Genomic DNA, 20814 nt, shown 5'->3' on the forward strand with positions numbered 1-20814 from the left:
GGGCGTTTAACAGGGTGACTTTCCTCTCAACTGTTTGATTAACTTTTAGACATGCATGTTGGAGATGGCAGATTTAGACACCCGGCTCCAATCAGGGCAATACGACACCCTAGGACTACATCCTGAGCCATGACGTAATGGCCTCGTTCCCCCTTTTTATAGGATAGTGTATAGTTTATATCCTGCCATGTAAACACCGATGTACTCTTTGCGGCGCCCGTAACGCCCTTAGTAAACCCCGAGTCATCATGTGGGGTTATATCTCTTACCCCTGTCACCGCGTCACCCTCGCGACCAGTCTTTCCGTCCTCTACGTCATCTCTCAATGACGAAGGTGCTTGGTAGCGCATGAAGACAGCCATAGCCCCACCCCCCCTGGGGTGACAGCGGAGGTTGGTGTGTATAGCTCTGTCTCGAGCATCGTGTGAATGATAAAGAGAAAGAAAGCAACGTTTATACTGAAATCCTGTCATAGATGAGAGTAGATGTACGGAAACTGGGAGCCCTATAGTCATCGTCTTAGACAACTGTTTACCCAGGAGTACTTCCTTGGATTGGTTGATGTGTAGGCATTTGAACCGTCCGGTACAACAAAAAGGGGAACACACCAGGGTTGAGATTGTGAAATTCATGTGGAATTAAACATTCAAAGCAGTATTCCACGGCACGGGATCAACCCACATTGACCACTTTAGCCATGCCCGTATTTTCCCAAGAGGAATAAGGTACGCTAATCACAGTTAGCATATGAATAAGTGACATGAACAAGCCATACCTGTGTATACTCTGAGTGTCTGTATCCGGCCCTTACCCGAGTAGCTAAAACGGCCTTGGAAACGTTTTATACACTGTAGCGGGACGGGAGCAACTCGCATCTAGAGATCTGCGCACTGCAGCAGTTGCACTGAAAAATGAATAAGTATACTGTCATGGTGATCATCCACAAGAATAGGCAGGTAATGGAAAAATCGACAAGCAGTACGGGATGAATTTGACATGCTATAGAGAGCCTAATTTTTTAACATATACATAGAAAATCATGAGAAAGCTTACCAGTTTGTGGTTATACCAGATATATTAACCTGGACAAGCGTCTGCGGTATATATACAACGACCAGCGCAAGGACATAGATAGGTGTGGCCTATAAAAGGAGCTAAAATTTCTAGTAAACTTCAAGATACAGGGATGAAAGTAAAAACTTACAAGCCCTTGTGTTTCATAATAATCAGTCTGCTTTCAAATGCAATAGGTCATCGCAAGTAAAGCATTAAATAAAACCATATCAATAAGATTCCGCTGCGAGTAAATACCTCTCGGACATACCTAGTAAGGATTTCCATCAGAAAATGACGTTGTCCCGCATGGGTATATGGGACCTGTTTGTGGTAAATTGTAAAATAGTCTCCAAGCTATGAAAGCAGGAAATAGTAACGGCCCATTTTCCAAGTAGAAATTATATATCCCCAGCCAGGATCGAAAGATGTACATGGCGTAGGAGCATGCCCCATTTGAAAAATAAAAGGTTGCATTTCTTCTTGGGTGTTGTGTCTAGGGTAGTCTGTCCTTCTGCAGAAGTTTCACAGCCAGAGCGGCCGAACATGGTGTGTCCCACTCCTCCGCTTCGTGGGCCTGTATATAGAACGAGAGCGTGATATTCCCTCGATGCCACCTTCTCCAGAGCCTATGGGTGCCTGGATATCGACGCCGATGCTGTCATAGCAGTTGGAATAGGTATTGCCCGTTTCACCAAGGGTATGATTCGTGACATTATTTTCAGGGCAATGCTCAAAATATTCGTGCCGTCGTGAAAGTTAAACCATGGGAAGCTGTATTGGGAGAGTCGAAAATGTGCTCCACCGTTGTTAGTTCTCGGGATAGCATCTTCACCGCAAGTAGAATGATATGTTTGATGGGACGAGGTTGACAATGTGAGGTTGTTTTCCTAATTGGGCTTAGTTATCAGATCGACCTACCATGCTTATCTGATCTGGCGTCTCCCTGGCTACCGGTTTAACTGCGATATTAGAATGCAAATAAGACTTGAATTCTCCATACTTCTTCACAATAGCCATCGGTTCGGAACACTCAAGTTACAGTATATGATTGTTGACCAATTTAAACTCCATCACGCGCCAATGATACTTGAATGTCTCGACAGCCCCTATTTAAGCGGACGAAACGGTAAGAGAGTATATGTGTACATTGGAGTCGATCTATATAGCATTAATCAGGATATACATGCTCAGGAACGCTCCGGGAAGATTAACAGATTTCTTTTACCGAAAGATGCTAACCGAAAGTATATACGCCGAACGCAGAATGGTAAGCTCCAAAACCATTCAGGTATTATACCGGAACTGGGGGTTGCGGTCACCCATCTCCTGGACTTCTTCGTGTGTCATTCCTTCGATCTTGTAATCCTCTTTGCCCTCGGCACGGGCTTTGTTAACCCGTAGATAGTAAGCCCACATGAAAGCGTATATCAAGACAGAAAGGCCGGCGAGGGCTAGAGTCACAGAGTGGCCCATGATGAAGCGCGGTGCGGTATTGTGAGGATAAAGGAACGGCGTGACAATCCCGGAAGTGTTTCCAAGCGTGAGCTGCAGACCAGTAGCAAACGCGCGTTTGCCGAATCGTGGTAGGTTTGTTGGTAGCCATGCGGTAGGCAGGCCGACAGCCACATAGACACCGCTAGCGACAAGGAAGCAGCCGAAATAGTGTACACCGGAAGACGAGTCGGATATTAATAGACCGTAGCCGATGATGGTGAGGCAGGTGAAAGCGATGGTGAAAATGGCTCGGCGTTGCCATCGATCGCTAAACCAGGCGACAACGAGATATGTAATTGCGCCTAGGGCATAGCACGGGATCGTCAATGCTTGTACCTGGGGACCCGTCCAGTGTCCGAATTCCTTGATGATGGTCGGCAAGAAAGTGCTGTAGCCATACAGAACTGCATCGGTACCAAACTGGCCGAGACAGAACAGATAAATGGTCCAGTCTTTTGCACCCTCTTTGGCGTCTGCGACATGGAACAGCTGTGCAGAGTCAGTCTGGCCGATCTCTCGTCTCCGTCGCGCCCTCACAAGCTCCTTCTCCTCCGCATTGAGGTAATACGCCGTATCCGGGTCGTCTGCAAGGCCGAACCATGTGGCGATTCCAATCAAGAATGATGGAATACCTTCGAGGATCATGATCCATCTCCATCCCTTTAGACCAGAAGTCCCGTCCAGAAAGCCAATGGCGTATGCCAGGAGGCCACCACATGCACCAGCCATGGCTGCAGCACTAAACAAGTATCCTACTCGAAGGGCAATCTCCCTTTTCCCGTAGAACAGCGTCATGTAGGCAATCAAACCGGGGAAGAGTCCAGCTTCAACCGCACCCAATATAAACCGACAGACGACCAGGCCAGCAAAGTTCTGCGTGAGGCCGGTCAGAGTGGCCACAAGACCCCATATTGTCGTTATTATCGCAATATAGCGCGATGCAGTGAATCTACGGATGAACAGGTTCGACGGGACCTCGAGTAACTATATGCATGATTTTTACAAGTCAACAGCTGGCCGTTGTGATATTGGATGTTTGCAACTTACGCAATATGGGATGAATAGGATCGAGACCGCAATTTGATATTGGTTGCCGGTCAAGCCCAAGTCCTCCTCTAGTGAATACAACCGTGCATTTCCAATATTGACTGTTCCATATCCAGGCTGTTAGCCGTATCCTTCCATCAGATTCGCAGCTGGTGGACAAACCTCGATCCAGGAAGCTGAACAAGTACAATCCAACCAGGAACGGGACGATATGCCGGTCAATCTTCGCGATCAACGCACGCTCTCGCTTCTCGTCGATAACGACGGCAGTCTCTTCAGGCGTTCCCTTCGCCTCGAGCTCGATGCCCTTCGCTTCGAGTTCTGCGACGGCCGACATCTTGACTGCCGAGGTTCTTCTGCTCGCTCCGAGTTGGACTAGATAGAGCAGAACAGCTCAACCACACACCACACGATTCCAGCAGAGATATATACGGCGTGGCTATCGAGAATGTGTTCCGACAAGAACGAGCTGGACGTAAAAAAGATAAACAGCGTCCCTGGACAGACGACGCTCACGGCGAGCTCACCGGAGCATGTCCGGTCTCCATGACGCCAGCGAGCGTGGAGGCGGAGGGTTCGAGGGGAAGTTTCTTCACTCTGCGCGTCTGCGATTGGATTTCAGTCGACGGCGCATGGAGAAACCCCAGCGCTAGCTATGGCGTCGCCCAACCAGGCATTCAGTTCACGCTGGTTAGATTTTTCATTCGGTGGCCACCGGCTTCGAGATGGACGCTAACATGCCAGGAACCGGTTGGACAGCTTGCTTGTTTCCCGCGGAAACTATATACAAGCTTAAATCTCTATCTTCGCCTCTGCGTTCTTCCAGAAGGCCGTTCGTTCCATATCTCGGATTTCCCCCGGATCGCCTGAACACGGCGGACGTCTTTATGGTCTACGCTATCGCCACAGACGGCCCATCTCAACGACGCGGGCTATAACGTTCGCTAGTTCCGGTCTCTGCCAACGAGGTGCTGAGGTTGGAGTTCTTGATGTGGCGTTGAACGGGCGAGGCGAGGATATCGATCAAGGCTGGGAGAGAGCAAGACTGCGGTTTCGACTCTACAACCGTCCTTAGACCTACCTCCTCGCCTTCAGGACTTCAGATATATAAACTTGCCCCACGACATCCCCGAGCCCCGGCAACTGTCCTTCCCCAGTCCCCGGAAAAGTGAAACCTTGGGGCTTCTACCGCCCCATACTGGAACCTGCGATACTACCCATATCCTATCCAGCGGCTATTCTATACCTATTCTCACTAGCTGGCCATGATGCATACGTGTCAAGTTTGCCTTCGGAGGAAGACGTGCGATATTGATATCCAGGAGAGAAAGATATTGCGTAATCCGCGGAGGAAGACAGAAAGGGATAGCTGTCCTTTGGGATGGGATACTTCATCACTCCGGTCCCAAAGACATCAAGCGAGAGGCTGAGGAGATGCATATGTCCTTTTGTGATATTTTACTGCGAATGTAGCCCTCCATCCACATCCAAAGTTGAGAATATATCAAATTTTTTCAGCCTGACGAGCCAAAGGATTCAGCAATCGCCTACGAAAAGCTATCTAAATTTAACCTTCATTCCTCTGCGGCCAGCCTGAGCATACGGGAGTAGAGATGAGTGATACTCGGTTATTTGATGCGTTATCACAGCTGCACAGGGTACGTACACCGTCGTCTCGTCCGCTGAGTACGGAGTATGTCTTATAGACCCCAAAAACCGTAAATCTCACATTCGCCCTACGGCGGTTGCAGGCGTACATGCATCTAGCCGATGAACAAGGTACGGACAATACTATGGTTACATTCGCAGGGGCTGGCATAAACAGAATTCTACCGACAGGATCATTCGTGCATGATGCGAAGACGGAAGCCACATAAATGCCCTATTATCCGATCGAGTAGCATCGGAAGGATACTCCGTTGGCAGGTTATGCAAGAGGTTACCTGAAGGTCGCAGTTGGATCCTGTGCGTTATCGCTAGCAAGCCACCTCCGGGACCATCCAGTACGGAGTATAATCAATAGATAGGCTATTCCGTCAAGAAGATATTCGCCAAAAATTAGCGAGTGACAAGGACAACAAGAGGCACTGCGTCCGATAAATTCCGCCCCCCCCCTTTGGCCAGAGGGTATCTGAAAAATTCGCTCGCACGGACAGAGGATGTTGGCTGAACTATAGTATGGAGAGAAGACATGAATTTGGTTCTAGAAAATCCATCCCACCCCATAACAGGCGGAATAATGGCTGGCATTATAAAGGACTAAAAATTTCGATCCGGCGAAGTGGTAATTGCGAAGCAATGACAGGGTTGGGGAGGTGTAGCTTCACCGCAATCCCCCTTAAGACCAGCACATATAACAACAGGCAGGCAGATCTGAGAAAAGTACCATATGTACATCAACGGTCGTGACTCCTGGATGAGATTTTCCATGGATGGTGCATACTACCATACATCCCCGGGCGAGGCAGGGCTATCCTTTCCAGTGAAGGGTATGCATGATATACATGGGTTGATTGATTGACTTTGCAAAATGATAACCCGGCCAACAAGGGCAGAAGTACCGGTACATGTTGCTGCAAAAGGGCGGGAGAAAGACAAGAGTTAGAAAAGCAAGGTCTTCCTTGCGCTCAATCCTATCTTGTTTCAACATGCAATTTTAACTCGCAGGTGAGACGGTGGTCTGTCCATGATCCAGGAGATCGGTCCTGGTGCAACCCGCCCGGCTTGTCTCTGAGGCTTGTTTCCACCGCTCGATATGTCTAGCATGGATGGGGTGTATGGATTTGATCCTCCTTTACTCCGTGCTAGCCGGCGGCAAGGGGATCTGCGCTACGGTAGATCGTGTGAGTGTTTCTGAAGAATCGATCTCGGGTGGGAAGAAGATGCAGTGCAAAAAAGAAAGAAAAAAAGAAAAGGAACGCGGGCTCTGCGGTGCGACATACGAGATAAGCGACGCTCGCAGCTTGCCTTGCATCGCCGACTGGATATGAATGGCTGGTTGACGGCACTAACTGGCATTCTTCCAAGCGGATACCTGATTTGGGCAGCCTGGCAGGGGACAACATCAGGCAAGAATTGGATTCCAAGAAGTCATGGGCTTGACCCGTACCATTGGCATCATGGACACCCTGCCCTGGTCTGGTCGAGGGCTATCCCTGAGGATTGTTGGAGGGGGGGGTGATCCTACATCAAATCCCTCCCTCGTCTAGTGCAGTCTTCAAGAATTAAAAAATATACACAAAGGAAAATAAAAATAAAAGCAACACCACGGATAAAAGGTAAACGAGAAAAAAGAAGAGTGCAAAAAAAGATGAGAAATATAAATGTGCCGGAAGTTAGTTGATTCATAATCCATGACAAGAGACATGCATACATACATCCGTACGCCCGTACATAGAGACGAGAGAACGGCTTCAATATCAACCTGAGACGAGATCCGGAGCTGGAAGCTCGATGCGATCGCCGTGATCACCCTCGCCCTTTAGCCTACACGTGGAAGAAAGCGTCTTAAGCGAGGCTGGCTTGCGACCTATCATTTTATATATACTCCGGAGACACTGCAGAATTTCACATTGTCACATCACCCACAGCCGACGATGACGGACATGAAGCAGAGTGATCTTGGGATGGGATGAACAGGCGATCGGCCTGCAGACGCTTGATCAGGCAGGACGAAGAGGGAATATAGCAGGTAAATCGGCCGGTCAGACCATATCAGAATACATGGTTTGACGGCTGCAGGGAGAGAGAACCACGGCTGGCATGTCGGCATCCATTCACGTATTCCGTATTCACGTACTCCGTACATGGATGGACGAAGGATGAGGACCTGGAAGATGTCTCGGATGCTTGGATGGAGTAACTAGTATAAAATATGGATGTAGGCATCCTTTGGGCTGGCCGTATGCGAGACATACATATATCATCTTATATCCCGATATTAATCACCTACGCACTATCCACTTATCCTCCGATACTAGTTTATATATACAAGCATCATGTCTTATTATCATTTATTATCTCATTTATCTCATTTTACTACATACTATAACGTGCTATAACGTGCTATAGCGCCAGGATGACATGGACGGTGCTCGATGCCCGCCGGAGCAGAGTCCATGCTATCCCTTCCGCCGCCCCGTCCGCGATCGTCCCAGGCATCAAATCCATGCAAATATTAACAGCATGCCGGGACAGGCTAATTTCCGTGTATAAATCTCCGTCTTCGAGCCTGGGTGTTGAACTACGACCAGCAACATAGATAAGGTATTACAATTTGTTTATCTTTTCTAATAAGTGGTCTTGTTATATACAAGGGACGAAGGGAAGATAGTAGGGGTTTACGAAGAAGTTGTAGGAGGAGGTACGAGGAAGCTGTAGGAGGTGATGGTACGACGACGAGGAGGAGGAGGTAGGTAGGTAGGTGTTTAGCTAGTACGATAAGAAACGACGAAAACAGGAAAGGAAAAGGAAAAAATAATAATAAATGAACCAGACGATAGCGGAAGTGGTATCATTAAATCAGGAAAAGCAGGCAAGCGACAAGGCCAGACATGCAGTAGGAGAAAAGAAAGAAAGAGTGCGGACAGAAGGGAAACGCGGAACGCAAAGAGCACGAAAACAGAAACGAGAAACGAGAAAAGGAAAAACTCAAGAAAAAATAGACAAACGAGCGTGTAAAGAAAGGAAGTAAAGCAGCAGAAGCGATGATAATGATGGTATCCGACCAAACAAGTCCTGCCCGCCTGAACCAGAACCAGAACTAAAATCGACAGCAAGAGGAAAGACGAAAGGAAACGCCAACAGACAAGTCAGAGAACATGAGTTCGATTCGCGAGCGCCAGACCGATATAAGGCGGTAAGTAGAGTGGATTAATGGTGAGTATTCCAGGTTAACACTGGTAGATAGGTGGTAGGTAGATAGATAGGTGTAGATGGTAGGTGATGGGTATTGTGATCCAGAAGAGATCTTTTGTGCCTGTGAAGGCGGGAAATGTAATGTATAGTCATGCAAAGCAGGTACGCACGCAACAACGCAGCCGGTAAGTAGAATCGGTGGAAGGGTTGTTTTTTTGGTGTTTTTATCTCAAGGAGGTTGGGAGTCCTTTTTGATTTTTATGTTGAAAATCGAGGGCAAGGAAGGAGGATATAAAATGTCCGATCCGTGTCCATGTAAATGCATCCATGTAAATGCCGTCCAGAACGCAACGCAGTCCAGTAAAGTAAAGTGGTATCTCAGATAAGAAAGTCGAGATGCAGCAAGTTTGTCGAGCTGCAGTAAATACGTATGGTATGGGTATAAGGATAAGGATTACTTGGAGACCTCGCGCAGGAGATCTCCGCAGTTGGCGTCAAACCGCATGTTCCACAGGCGAACGCTGTTCATGAGCTTCTCGGTGTTCTCCAGCTCTCGATCGCGGCCGAAGATGGAGTCGACGAATTCACAGCCGGCGTTACGGCCCATGGTGACGCCCGTGGTAGAGCCGCCGCGGCTGGCGTTCTCTCGCTTGGCAGCCTTCCACATGAAGTGCTCGCAGGCCTTGAGCAGGCGCTTGAACCTGGACCAGAGCCGCTCGCCGGACTCGAGGAAGTCTTCGACCATCTCGCGGGCCTCGGTGGATCGGATGAGGGGTGCACACTCGTCCGCGCGCTTGACTTTGCCGGAGAGCTTGATGAGGAGCAGCCAGAGATCGCCGGCGACGTCGGCCATGGGCGCGGTGGCGCCGTGGTGGAAGGCGGTCCAGTCGTAGATCCATTTTCCGAGGGAGTTTGCATCGAAGACGCTGCCGAGCAGGAGGATGGGCGCTTCCTTGGGGTTCCAGTTCTTGATGCTGTAGCCCGGCGGGATGTTGTGGTGGATGGCGTCTGCCTCGGTGGCCCGCGGGGGGGACTTTGGCGGAGGAGCGTGCGCCGCGGGGTTCGGCTTGGAGGCGTGCGAGTCCCTATGGGTTGGGCGGGTGTAGGTCGAGGCACGGCGGGCGCGAGAGCGTTTGGGGGTGTCTACGGGGTCGTCGTAGGCAGCCGTGCTTGTCTGGGGACAGTGGTAGTGGTTAGTTGGGGCCCGTCTGTAGGTGTACGTCCGTCTGTAGCGAGGTTGGCCGTGGTCGTGTTCACGGTCATCTAGATCGGGCTGGGAGCCGCCGTCGGACACGCTGTCCGCGACGGGCATCTTCCGTCTGTACATGTAGTGGTGGTGATGATGATGAGGAGGGTACTGGGTCTGTTTCCCATAGCCGTAGCCGTAGCCGTAGCCTTGACTGTGATGATGTTCGTGACTTACATGTTCGTGCTTGCGCGGCGTAGAGAAGTACTCTGGCCGGTCGTAGGCCTGGGGATGGGCCTGCGAGGGCGACTGCGGCTGCCAGGAGTACTGGTAGTGCTGTCCATGGTGGCCGTACGCGGGCGAGGGCTGATGCCAGCCGGCGCCCTCCTTGGTGCCGGAGAAGCTGGCTCGGTAGGCGTGTTTCTTGGTCCTGGGCGTGGCGTGTGGCGACCCGGCGAAGGCAGCAGCAGCAGAGGCAGAGGCAGAGGCAGAAGCTGCTGGCGGAGGGCCGTAGTAAGAAGAGTAGTGAGGCGATGGAGGAGTGTAGCCGTCGTAGGTCGACCACCCTGACGGGGGGCTGGGATAGTGATACATTATGTGTATGGCATAGGCAGCCAGGAGAGGAGAAAGACAGTATTATACAGGATATCAACGCAGAGCAGACGAGCTGGGAGGTCACCGCGGTGAAGTGTCTATTGGAGGCAGGAGAAAGCAAAGGGTCTGGAGTTGCGTTGGGAGCATTTGCGCTGCTTCTCGTCGATATCTGTCGATACTGTTGATATCTGTCGATACTGTCGATACTGTTGATATCTGTCGATATCCTGTCGACTGTCTGTCTGTCTCGACTCTGGTCGATATCACTGTCTGTCTGTCTGTCGACTCTGGTCGACTCTCTGTTGTTTCTGTGTCTTCTGTTGTGTATGTTCTGTGTTTCTCTTTGTGCGTCTGATTTTTCTCAAGGGGTGGTCTGTGTGCCCGAAGAAAGAAGAGTTTTCAGGCGTAATTACGTGACAGTACGAGGGAGGTGGAAGGCGCAGCGACGGGCGGTCTGGTTGGTCACATCAATACCAGTCATACACAGCCACACACAGTCATATCAGTCATAGCGAGGATACGAGATGATACGATGATAGGAGAGGAGGATGATAGGAGAAAAAGGAGAGGAGGGAAAAGGAGAGAGAGAGGCAAGGCAGCAGTTGGGCGTTCATGACGTAGCGAGATCCTGGTTGCCACACGAACTTGCTTACGAACTACTACTACGGCTACTACTACTTGGCGGTCGGGCCGGGCCTCCCTTAGCCTACAATATAATAGAAGTATAGATGTATATGTATGATATATGGTTAAACGACTATGTACTCGTCGGTGAGGTGCTGGGAGTCGATGATGCGGCGCCAGCGAAAGGCGGCCCCCCCCACGACACGGCGGCCGGCGCTGTCGGCCAGCTCGACGTTGGGGTCCTCCTCGCGCCAGATACGCTCCAGCAGCTGCAGACAGGACAGGTTGTTGACGAAACCAGAGTCCTTCTGGATGTCGCAGCAGCGCAGGCGGATGATGGCCCGGTCGGACTCGGACGAGCACTCGCTGCCCACGACGAAGAGGGGCCAGAGCAGGAAGACGTCCGACTGCACGGCTGTGATGTAGTGCAGGGCCGCGGTGACCAGGGTCTGGAAGCGCGGGTGGTTCGAGGGCGTTGATGGGTGGGCGAGCCGCTCGAGGTAGAGCAGGGCAGAGTAGCGGAAGGACTCGGAGATGTTTGATATCTCGGGCAGGTTGGCCGGGTTGACGTGGGATAGGGGGGATGGGGGCAAGGGGGCCGAGAAGAGGGAGGATGTAGGGGCGGACGGGGCGGAAGTAGTGATGGAAGGGGAAGAGGAAACGGTGGACGATAGAGAAGGGACCGGACTGTGGGTGCCTGGGATCTCGGGGAGGCGCCATGTCTCGAGCTTCTGGCGGATGGCATGCCACTCGCTCCAGAACTCGGTGCGAGAGTCGAGGCTGTACGCCGGCCGCGGACCGTCGACATACGGAGTGTCGAGGACGTGGGCTGGGTAATGGATCATGCTCTGCGGCAGGGAGACGGTTGGGACAGGCCGCTCGATGCGCGGCGTCGAGTCGTCGACCGGCTTCGCTTGACTGAGCTGGTTCAGCCTGCCCAGCTGCGCCACGGCGCGGAACAGGCGAGGATCGCAGCCGGCCAGGTTCTCGAGCGCCCACTCGTCCTGGCCCGAAGTGGTGACGTCCAGCAGGCAGCCGTTCATCTGGCTGTCCCGGTCGTTGATGGTCGCCGTCATCGTGTCGAACCAGGTAAACATGCGCATAAACCACTTCATCACGTCCGAGTCGTTGCCCTTGCCCGCGCCCCGGATGATGAATAGCTTCTTCACGCCCGCAAACTGGCTGCGGAACGAGGCCAGCCCGGTATCGCACATGTGGAAGAGACAGAGCACCAGCAGGGTGGCAAAGACCGCGTCTGTACGCCGTTGGACAGGGTCGGCCAGCTGCGCGTTGATCGATCTGATCGCCATCCCCTTGTGGTAGGATTCCTCCAGCAGCTGCTCCTCGGGCGTCGTCACACCAAAGGCCTCCTCAAAGGCCCGGTCGGTCATCCGGCAGTGCGCCTGCAGCGACCGCCGCGAGGGTATCGTCTTGCCCGTCGACAGGCCCCAGTTCTTGCGCCGCTGCCGGAGGTTGCTCAGCGAGAGGGCGGCGATGGCATGCTGCAGCGTCTCGCTGTCCTTGGCGAGCTCGAGGAGGTAGAGTCTGAAGGGGTTGGTAGGGCTGTCGAAGGTGACGATGACGGGCGCGATGACCTCCGTGTAGTACCCTATCAGATACCGCATGCGCGGGTTCCGTCCTATCCACGTCGTAGAGAAGGTCTGGTTTAGATAGAAGCTGTGCGGCGAGTACGGCCGATAGCTGGCAGCCTGCTGCCACTGCTGCACCGACATGTCTGACGACGAGACCGACTCTGCTCGCACCCGCACCCGCGATGGGTCGGAGTCGTCAATGTCATCTTCGGGGGACCGTTTGCGAGCCAGGGGGTAGGGCTCGAGAGGGCTGCCGTCAAAGTGCGAGACAGAGCTGCTGCTATAAGGCGAGCCGTAGGGTGACGCCAGGCTCGAGAAGGCTATGCTGCCGACTCCCGCCGTCGGTTCGACCTTGAGTGGCTCGTGTACGGTCTGGTACAGGGGCTGCTGCTGCTGCTGCTGCTGCCCGTAAGCATCTGCATAGCTGTAGGAAGGGTGCTGTGGCACAGAGTAGGCCGGGCTGGCGGTGGACGGTACAGACGACGACTCGGCCGTGCTGCTTCGCGGAGGAGGAGTCGCGTTTATCGCCGACCAGGGAGACGTCGGTGTCGGCGTTGGTGTCTGCGTCTGCGTCTGTATGAATTCGTGTGTATCCTCGCTCTTCCTGGTCTCGCTCTTTTGTGGTCTCGTTTCAGATGCTGCATCCACCCGCGGCCGATGCTGTTCTGACACCGCAGCCGCCTCCTTCGGCACGCTGCGCGGCGACGTTTCCTCTCCTCCACCTCCACCGTTTGCAGGGCTGACCCTCTTCGCGCCTGATATCGGCAACGACAGTCCGCGCAGTTTACCCCGGCTCGCCACGCCGATGCCCCAGGTCAGCGTCGTCTTGTATCCGGAGCACTGGCGCCCCAGGTCGAGGCAGGGCGTGCAGTACGGCCGCCGTCTATCGCACCGCACCTGTCTGGTCGCGCAGGTGAAGCAGTCGTCGGCCGCACCGCTGCCCACGGCTCTGCGTCGACGTTTGCGCGGCGCGGGGGACGATGACCCTTCGTCCTTTGCGCTCGGCTTGCGAGCCTTTGGGGCAACGGGGTGCGTCGTGGCCGTCATCGCGCTGGTAATAGGGAGCGTATAATAATTGATCAACAGGTTATCGGACGAGTGCCGCTGATGCCTAGGTAGGGTTGGGGCGACAGGACATGGTCACCGTTGACCGTTATCGAGTTGATGTGATGATGTGATGTTGATGCTGTGGTGATGTGATGATGATGTTGATGATGATGGATGCTGTGATCGGGCTACGAGAGAGTCGCGAGATCGACTCCACTGCGAGATCGTGTCAGAATGATTAACCTATACAAGTCGTAGTTTCGTCGGCGTCCTGCGGCCGGTTACGTTAGCGTCGAGCGTCCGACCGAGATACAGATACAGGTCGGAGTCATATATAGTAGACAGACAGTAGAGATAGACAGTGACAGAGATAGACAGTGACAGAGATAGAGAGACAAAGACAGTAGACAGAAACAGGAGGCCTAAGGATGCGGCGAACGTCATGAAGATGGATATGGAGATGGATGGCAAGACCAGGGAGGTTGCAAAAGTCGCAAAGTCGCAGGGAGAAAAAAGGTGGATGAGCGCACCCCAGACCGCCTTTAACCGAATAGGCAATAAGAGCATGGGTTAGCTGCTGAGTCAGCGGGCCGGAAGGCGATGGAGGTCTCCCATTGGCTTGAGGAGTGCAGATCACACGCTAATAGAGAGATGTGATTGGCTGGCAGAATCAAGGATATGGCACGTGGTGTCACGTGTTTTCTAGAAGATACTTACCATACCATACATATATTACGGTAGAAGAATAGAAGAAGAGAAGAAGATATAGAAGAAGATGGTAGAGACGGTATATACGGTATAGAAAGATGTATAAAGAGGATAGAGAGAGAGAAGTAGAAGGATGGTGTCACTCTATGGAGATGGTATCCAACTATTAGACAATAAACAGAAGATCAGAGTAGAAGGGATATCGAAGGAAGGTAGATAAGCCTGTATGTTCAAAGAAAGAAAGCGGAAACCAGAACCAGCCAGAATGAGAACACCGCCGCATGAAACACCAAAACAAGAAGGAAAGCTGCCTAGCAGTAGAGCTCCGTTGACCGTTAGATCAGGACCATGACGATCTATGTATATCCGATGTAAGGAGGAATTTTAATAAAAAGATGAAAAGAAAAGATGAAAAGAAAGAAGAGAAGGTAAGATGAAGAAGAGAGAAGTCTATGCGCTGTTGCGGCCCGTGGCTGGGGTGCTGATCATGTCGTCAGAGACGCTGATGACTTCGACGTCCTCGGGCGTCTCGGCCATGGTGCTGGCGTACAGCCTGCTAAAGGAGGAGTCGGTCGAGAGGAGGGTGTAGGGATCGTCGTACTCGAGCAGCTCTCCGCCGTCCAGCAGAGCGACACGGTCAAAGTCGAGGATCGTGTCGAGCTTGTGGGCGACGGCGATGATGGTGCGCGATGACAGCTTCTCGCGGATGACTCGCTGCATGATCTCGTCGGTCTTGTTGTCGACGCTGTAGATATATGTTAGTTATGTTCGATTTTCAGATGTTCGATGTTTGAATATGCATATGATGCCGAGGCCAAATTTAAGGGACGGCAGGGCCGCCCCGGGATTTAGCGTTAAGGTTAGGGTTCAACTTACTTGCTGGTGGCCTCGTCGAGGATAAGTATCGTGCTGGGCCGCAGGATCGCTCTGGCAAGACAGAGGAGCTGCTTCTGGCCGTGAGAGAGATGGAACTCGTCGATGTCGGTGTCCAACCCGCCTTTCTCGCTGATGACGTTCCATAGCTGCACGCTCTTGAGGGCAGAGATCATGGCGTCGTCGGCCAGGGCACCGGATGGGTCGACGTTGAGACGCATGGAGCCCTTGAGGATGAGTGCATCCTGCGACACACCGGTGATGCGGGAGCGGACTTCTTGACGGGGGATCGTGCTGATGTCGATGCCGTCGATGCAGATGCTGCCACCGCTTAGTTCCATCATGCGGAAGATTGTTAGGATGAGAGAACTCTTTCCACTATTCGTTCATATCTTGTTAGCCTCCGTTGCCGAGCGGACAATACCAATACCAAGGAAAAAAGATGGATATATTTACCTTCCGGTTCTACCGCAGATTCCGAGTTTCTCGCCGGGAGCGACGCTAAGGGTGACGTTCTTAAGGATGGGCTCGCCTTCACGGTACTCTGCCGAGACAGACTTGAATTCGATTCCACCCTGAGCAGGCCAGTTTGGTGGTGGCTGGGTGGTCTCGGTGTCCTTGTCCTCGGGCAATGCAGTCTCGTTGAACACCTTGATACGGGCAATGGCTCCAATGTGGGTTTCGAGTGTCGTCCAGAAGGTGATGAGCAGCTTGATGCTCTGGCTGAACTGGATGACGTTGAGGAGGGCGACACCGGCATAGCCACCGCTGATGGTACCACGGAGCTTGACGACAAGGACGATCAGGAGAACGGCAATACCGGCGACAACCAAGTCAAGGACCAGAGTCAACCATCGCTGCACGGAGAAGAGAAGGTAGAATGGCTTCTGAGAGCGGTCGAGAAGTTTACGGTTCTTCTTCTCCAAGGCTTCCTGCCATCCAAAGGCGCGGATGGTGGCCAGGCCGTTGAGACATTCGGTGAACTGGGAGTACAGAGGAGCCTTGGCCTCGAGATCCATGAATCGGAGCTGTCGAGAGGTGCGGAGGTAGTACTTTTGGATGAAGTACAGGGCACCGAGGATGATTGGGAAGGAGATCGCGGCATACACTGATGCAACACCGATGATGACCATCTGGGCGAAACACAACACGAAGGCTATCGATTGGTTAGCTTTATTCGGCGACTTTTGCAACAGGAGAACTTACTTGCGAAGGTGTTGAGAGCGGCGACGGGAAGTTCCATGTCGATGAGCTGCAAGTCCTGACTGAATCGGTTCATGGTCACACCCTGGTCAGTGGTGGAGAAGAAGGACAGAGGAGCGGACAGAACGGTTTTCAAGAGAGTCAAGTGGAAGGCCTCTCCGGACTTGGGGACCATGGTGATGATCATTTGCCAGGAACCGAGGATGAGAGAGATGATGGCAAGGACACCAAGCATTACATAGATACCAAGGTAGTAACCGAGCTTCTCGTACGGGGCCTCTACGTTGGCAGCTGCCCACCATTTCAACCAGATAGCTAATTTACGTTAGCATCGCCATTACCACGACAGAAGGGACGTGTGGATCAACTTACTTGGGAACGAAATACAGAACACAAATGCGCTGATGAAGAACATGAAGAGTATGGTGGTTGGCCAGCCAATGGATCTCGCATAGTACAGATAGATGGCCATGTCACCCATTCGTCGATTGGCGGCAGCCTCTAGCTCGTCGGAAGTTTGAGGGATATCGGTGATGGCAACAGCCTTGGGCAGAGGACGCTCTGGCTCAGGCTTGTACAGCCAGTCAGCAGATGGAAGGTTGAAGGTGGAAACATAACCGCCGGAGGCATTGAGCTCTTCGAATTTTCCTTGTTCAGCAATTCGGCCTTCGGAGTCAAGAGCAACAATGTGGTCGGCATAGGGAAGACGCTTGGCTAGTCTGGTATTAGCAGGGGGACTATAACAAAGTCAGCCATCAGAAGGAGGCTCAACTTACGCGAAGACGACGTAATGATGACGGTAGTGCCAAGTCGGCGCAGCAATCCTTCGGATCCAAGCAGATGGTGGAAGATGTGGTTTTCTGTGGCAGCATCGATTCCACTCAACACATCATCGAGAATGAGAATATCCTTCTGAGCATAGATGGCTCGGGCAAGTGCCTAATCATGCAGGTTAGCTGGTTGCTTGGACGAAACGATGGACCATGTTAATTCAGAAGACACAACTTACAATACGCTGGCTTTGGCCACCGCTGAGTGCGATACCTTTGCTTCCAACGATCGTCTGGTCACCACGGGGAAGCTGTCGAAGATCTTGGGCGAGACCACAGGCTCGTACAACGGTGGCGTACCATTCTTCGTCCAGGTCCGAAACGGCGATGATACTGTCCTTGATGGTCTCGTTCATGTGCCAAGCGGTTTGGTCGCAGAATGCCATGTTCATAGAGGAAACCTCGACAACGCCTCCGAGACAGACGGTTTCACCAAGAATGGACTTAAGGAGAGAAGATTTACCGCAGCCAACAGGGCCGACGATGATGGTGGTCTTGGAACGGGGTGCAGACATGTTAATGGATTTCAGAACAGCTCCTTTCTCGCTCTCCCATGCGAAGCATCCATCGCGGATGACCACGGCGTCTACTTCGGGGTTGGATTGTCCCAAGTTCTTGAACGGGAATGAACCACCGGACTTCATCGACTTGATAGTAGGCGTGTTGGAGCTACGGGCGGCCTTTTCGTTGTTCTTAGCGGCATCATTTCCCTTGTCGGAGAGGGCGAGGGTCTGCTGGCTGAAGGAGAAGAGGTTGGAGCGGTCCTCAGGCTGACGTCTGGTGTCGACTCGTGGAGCTTTGTCTAGGAACTCTTGAATACGGGTGAAGCATCCGACTGAGCCCAAGAACGTTACCAGGGACATGATCAGGGCCTGCAACGGCTCGGCCAACAGAGCGAACAGGGACAGCGAAGTGAATACTCGACTGATATCGAGGATCGCGTTGCCACCACCATTCCTGTTAATGGCAGCAAACACAGCGAAAGTAATGATAGGACCGAAAACCTGTGACACGAATGCTGTTGTGATACATGCTAATTAGCCACTAGTTGAATATTTAGAATGGGCCTGTCTGGCTTACCGAAACCCATATTCCAAATCAGGAGTTTACGGAACTTCTTGGAAATATTCAATTCCTCCAACCTCAAGTTGTGCAAGTTGGTGAGCAAAATCTCCTTCAAACCGCACATCTTGACACCCTTCATCGAACCGAGCATGACACTGGTGGCAGAAATACGGCGCTCAATGGCTTCTAACCACAAAGCTTGATGGGCCATGACGAAGTTCATTGCGAGGACAGATCCGAAGAGAGAGACTACCGGGGGAGGTCAGTACAATGGAAAAGAGAACGAGAAAGACGACACTAGGGTATACTTACGGATAGAGACAGCAATTGGGACAACACAAGCAACACCGAGCTGCTTCTGGAGCAAGAAGATGGCAATACCGACTTCAGCTGCTGCTGCCCAAAGCTCGTGCATGCTCTGCCATCCCTGAACGATACGCTCGATATCGGCACTCATAAGAGTCATGGACGAAGCTGGGTCAACATCCTGGATGCTAACGTCGGTTGCTTTGCGGTAAAGCATGGAGATCAAGCCACCGCGAACCATGGTAATGGCACGGTAAGTCAGATGCTGGTATTGACCCATAGTGACCTGGAAATTGCTATTAGCATGATGTTACTACCCAAATTATGCAGGAACTGGTGCTTACAGCCAATCCAACATAGACGATGACATAGGCAAAAATCAGCCCGTATCCCTGGTTGGTGGTTTGTTCGGTGATCGGCTCAGAGGCAAGCAGAATTGCTCTGTTCAACAGGAATGGTTGGGAGAACAAGAATCCAATGAGACAAAGTCTTGGGAAGGCAATCGACAAAATCGGCCACTTCAGGGTGTTGAAGGTCACGAACAGCAGCGAATTCGGCGTCTTCGTTTTGACTGTACGGCAGCAAACTGTTAGTTCTACGGCCTCCGTCAACAGCGGAGGTTTCCAGACGCACCTTTTTCCCATGCAGCGTTCATTCTATCGTGAACACCCTCAGAGAGCATTTGCTTATCCACCTCCCACAAATCCTCGACAAAGAGGAGTTTCGAGAAACCGGCAAAGAAGAGAGAGTTCACCCAGACGAAGAAACTTCGGTTGAGAATACCAGCGGTAGCTTCTGGAGGATAATCTTTGTACTCTGGCTTGAGTATGAATCTCTTCTCAGCGATTTCAAGGACCAAAATGACAAATTTCAAGGCAACCGTGGCGGTAAATCCCCAAGCAATGATTTGACCGGAGTCCGTGGAATCTCGAAGCCATAGTGTCCTGGCTCGTACGATGTCGAAAAACAATGTGAAGAAGAAAAACAGGTTGAGCATAAGAGACGGGTGGACGGTATAGATGTGTTCAGCATACGACAGGAGAACGAAAAGAATGGATCCAACGAGTGTGAGGGCATTCGTCGCAATGGAGAGCTGGGTTCTTTCGATATGTGGGCGGGTCCAGAGAATTACAAGCAACAGCTGCAAACCACAGTATGCTGCAAGAGACGTCTATGGAGCAATTTACTGGTAAGCAAACTAACGGACAAATCGGAGAGATAAAACTGAAAGCACTTACAATCTTCACATGGATGAGCGGACTATCTTCGACCTTTCGCTTCTTCTTGAAGAGGTAGGCGATGCGGAATGGGGAAAGCAGAATCATGACACATAATGGCACCAACGTGAGGATACTCTCCTCGAAGAGAAGTGTGAAATCAAACTCCCCACGGCATTGTTTAGCCCAAGGTCCGAATGAGTTGTCTATATCGGGACACGACATGTTGATGGATGCCATGTTGACGACTGCTTCCATGTTGACTGATGCCATGATTCCTAGACGTGATACTAGGGAATCAGGAAGTGCTCAACGATGAGCAGGAAGGAAGGAAAGGAAGCTCGGAGAATATACTTCAGACTTCACACAGACTAGGAGACATGGACTGGGAGGGTCTTCACTTTTGAATCAAGTGGGTTGCTACTAATGGATAGGAGAAGGGTAGATCTATGATGGGGAGCAAGCCACAAACACCGGGGCCATGGAAGTTAACTGAATGGAGGATCGAAACAAAAAATGAAAGGGAAATCCGAGGACAGTTTATCAGCACTTCCTCCGAGCTGTCAAAGCTGAAGAGTTTTCCTTTTTCAGCTAAGCTACAACACTGCCATTGGCATCTTGCCGAGACTGCCCGTCACGATATACTCACGATTGGAGCTATGCACTATTTTGAGTCTCTGGTGTGGAATGTTTGGTCCTGTGCCGTTTAACCTCTCCTTTCCTGGAAGGTGACCATGTACCTTCGTATTGACTATGCCTCTCTAGCTTACCCTTGATATTAAAAATAGAAGATAATATCAAGGGAAAGATCAGCTTGGAGGGATGGTGGTGGTTGTGGACCCCCTACCCCCCGAGCTATCTTTTTCACAGCCTGGAGTCAAGAAGCAAAAACAAAATACTAGAAAACGAAGCTAGATGAAGAGCAAGCAGCAAAATAAAAAAATAAAAAAAGAAAAAGAAAAACGGGGGCAAAACAGGAGCGGAACGAGAGCAAAAAAACGAGAAAATAGAGGTATAAAAAGCAGGTCGTGCAGCAAGGATTGGTTGATACCCGCAGGCTCTATCAAATCAAAACCCGCGAGGAGGAAGAAATGACCTAGACAACAGTCACGGAG

The 20814-nt window shown here is 51.7% G+C and overlaps 4 protein-coding genes across 4 annotated transcripts; all 4 read right to left on the reverse strand.

Moving 5' to 3' along the window:
• Positions 1 to 2340: 2340 nt before the first annotated feature.
• GIQ15_00334 (putative MFS transporter) lies at positions 2341 to 3934 on the reverse strand (the record flags this gene model as incomplete). The annotated part of the gene is made up of 3 exons (XM_033547751.1): positions 2341 to 3534; positions 3598 to 3698; positions 3760 to 3934. The coding sequence occupies 3 exons, from the start codon at positions 3932 to 3934 to the stop codon at positions 2341 to 2343; spliced, it is 1470 nt and encodes a 489-aa protein (XP_033408702.1).
• A 4974-nt stretch (positions 3935 to 8908) lies between these two features.
• Positions 8909 to 10234, reverse strand: GIQ15_00335 (uncharacterized protein; the record flags this gene model as incomplete). The annotated part of the gene is made up of 1 exon (XM_033547752.1): positions 8909 to 10234. One exon carries the CDS (start codon positions 10232 to 10234, stop codon positions 8909 to 8911), a length of 1326 nt encoding a protein of 441 aa, XP_033408703.1.
• A 749-nt stretch (positions 10235 to 10983) lies between these two features.
• Positions 10984 to 13497, reverse strand: GIQ15_00336 (uncharacterized protein; the record flags this gene model as incomplete). Its single annotated transcript, XM_033547753.1, has 1 exon — positions 10984 to 13497. The coding sequence occupies one exon, from the start codon at positions 13495 to 13497 to the stop codon at positions 10984 to 10986; it is 2514 nt and encodes an 837-aa protein (XP_033408704.1).
• A 1158-nt stretch (positions 13498 to 14655) lies between these two features.
• Positions 14656 to 19972, reverse strand: GIQ15_00337 (uncharacterized protein; the record flags this gene model as incomplete). Its single annotated transcript, XM_033547754.1, has 12 exons — positions 14656 to 14950; positions 15082 to 15456; positions 15535 to 16234; positions 16285 to 16596; positions 16654 to 16995; positions 17058 to 17220; positions 17291 to 18144; positions 18192 to 18425; positions 18489 to 18768; positions 18827 to 19053; positions 19116 to 19653; positions 19721 to 19972. 12 exons carry the CDS (start codon positions 19970 to 19972, stop codon positions 14656 to 14658), a joined length of 4572 nt encoding a protein of 1523 aa, XP_033408705.1.
• Positions 19973 to 20814: the final 842 nt, after the last annotated feature.

The sequence above is a fragment of the Arthroderma uncinatum genome, assembly GCF_011692745.1.
Source record: "Arthroderma uncinatum strain CBS 119779 chromosome Unknown scaffold1, whole genome shotgun sequence".
Lineage (NCBI taxonomy): Eukaryota > Fungi > Ascomycota > Eurotiomycetes > Onygenales > Arthrodermataceae > Arthroderma > Arthroderma uncinatum.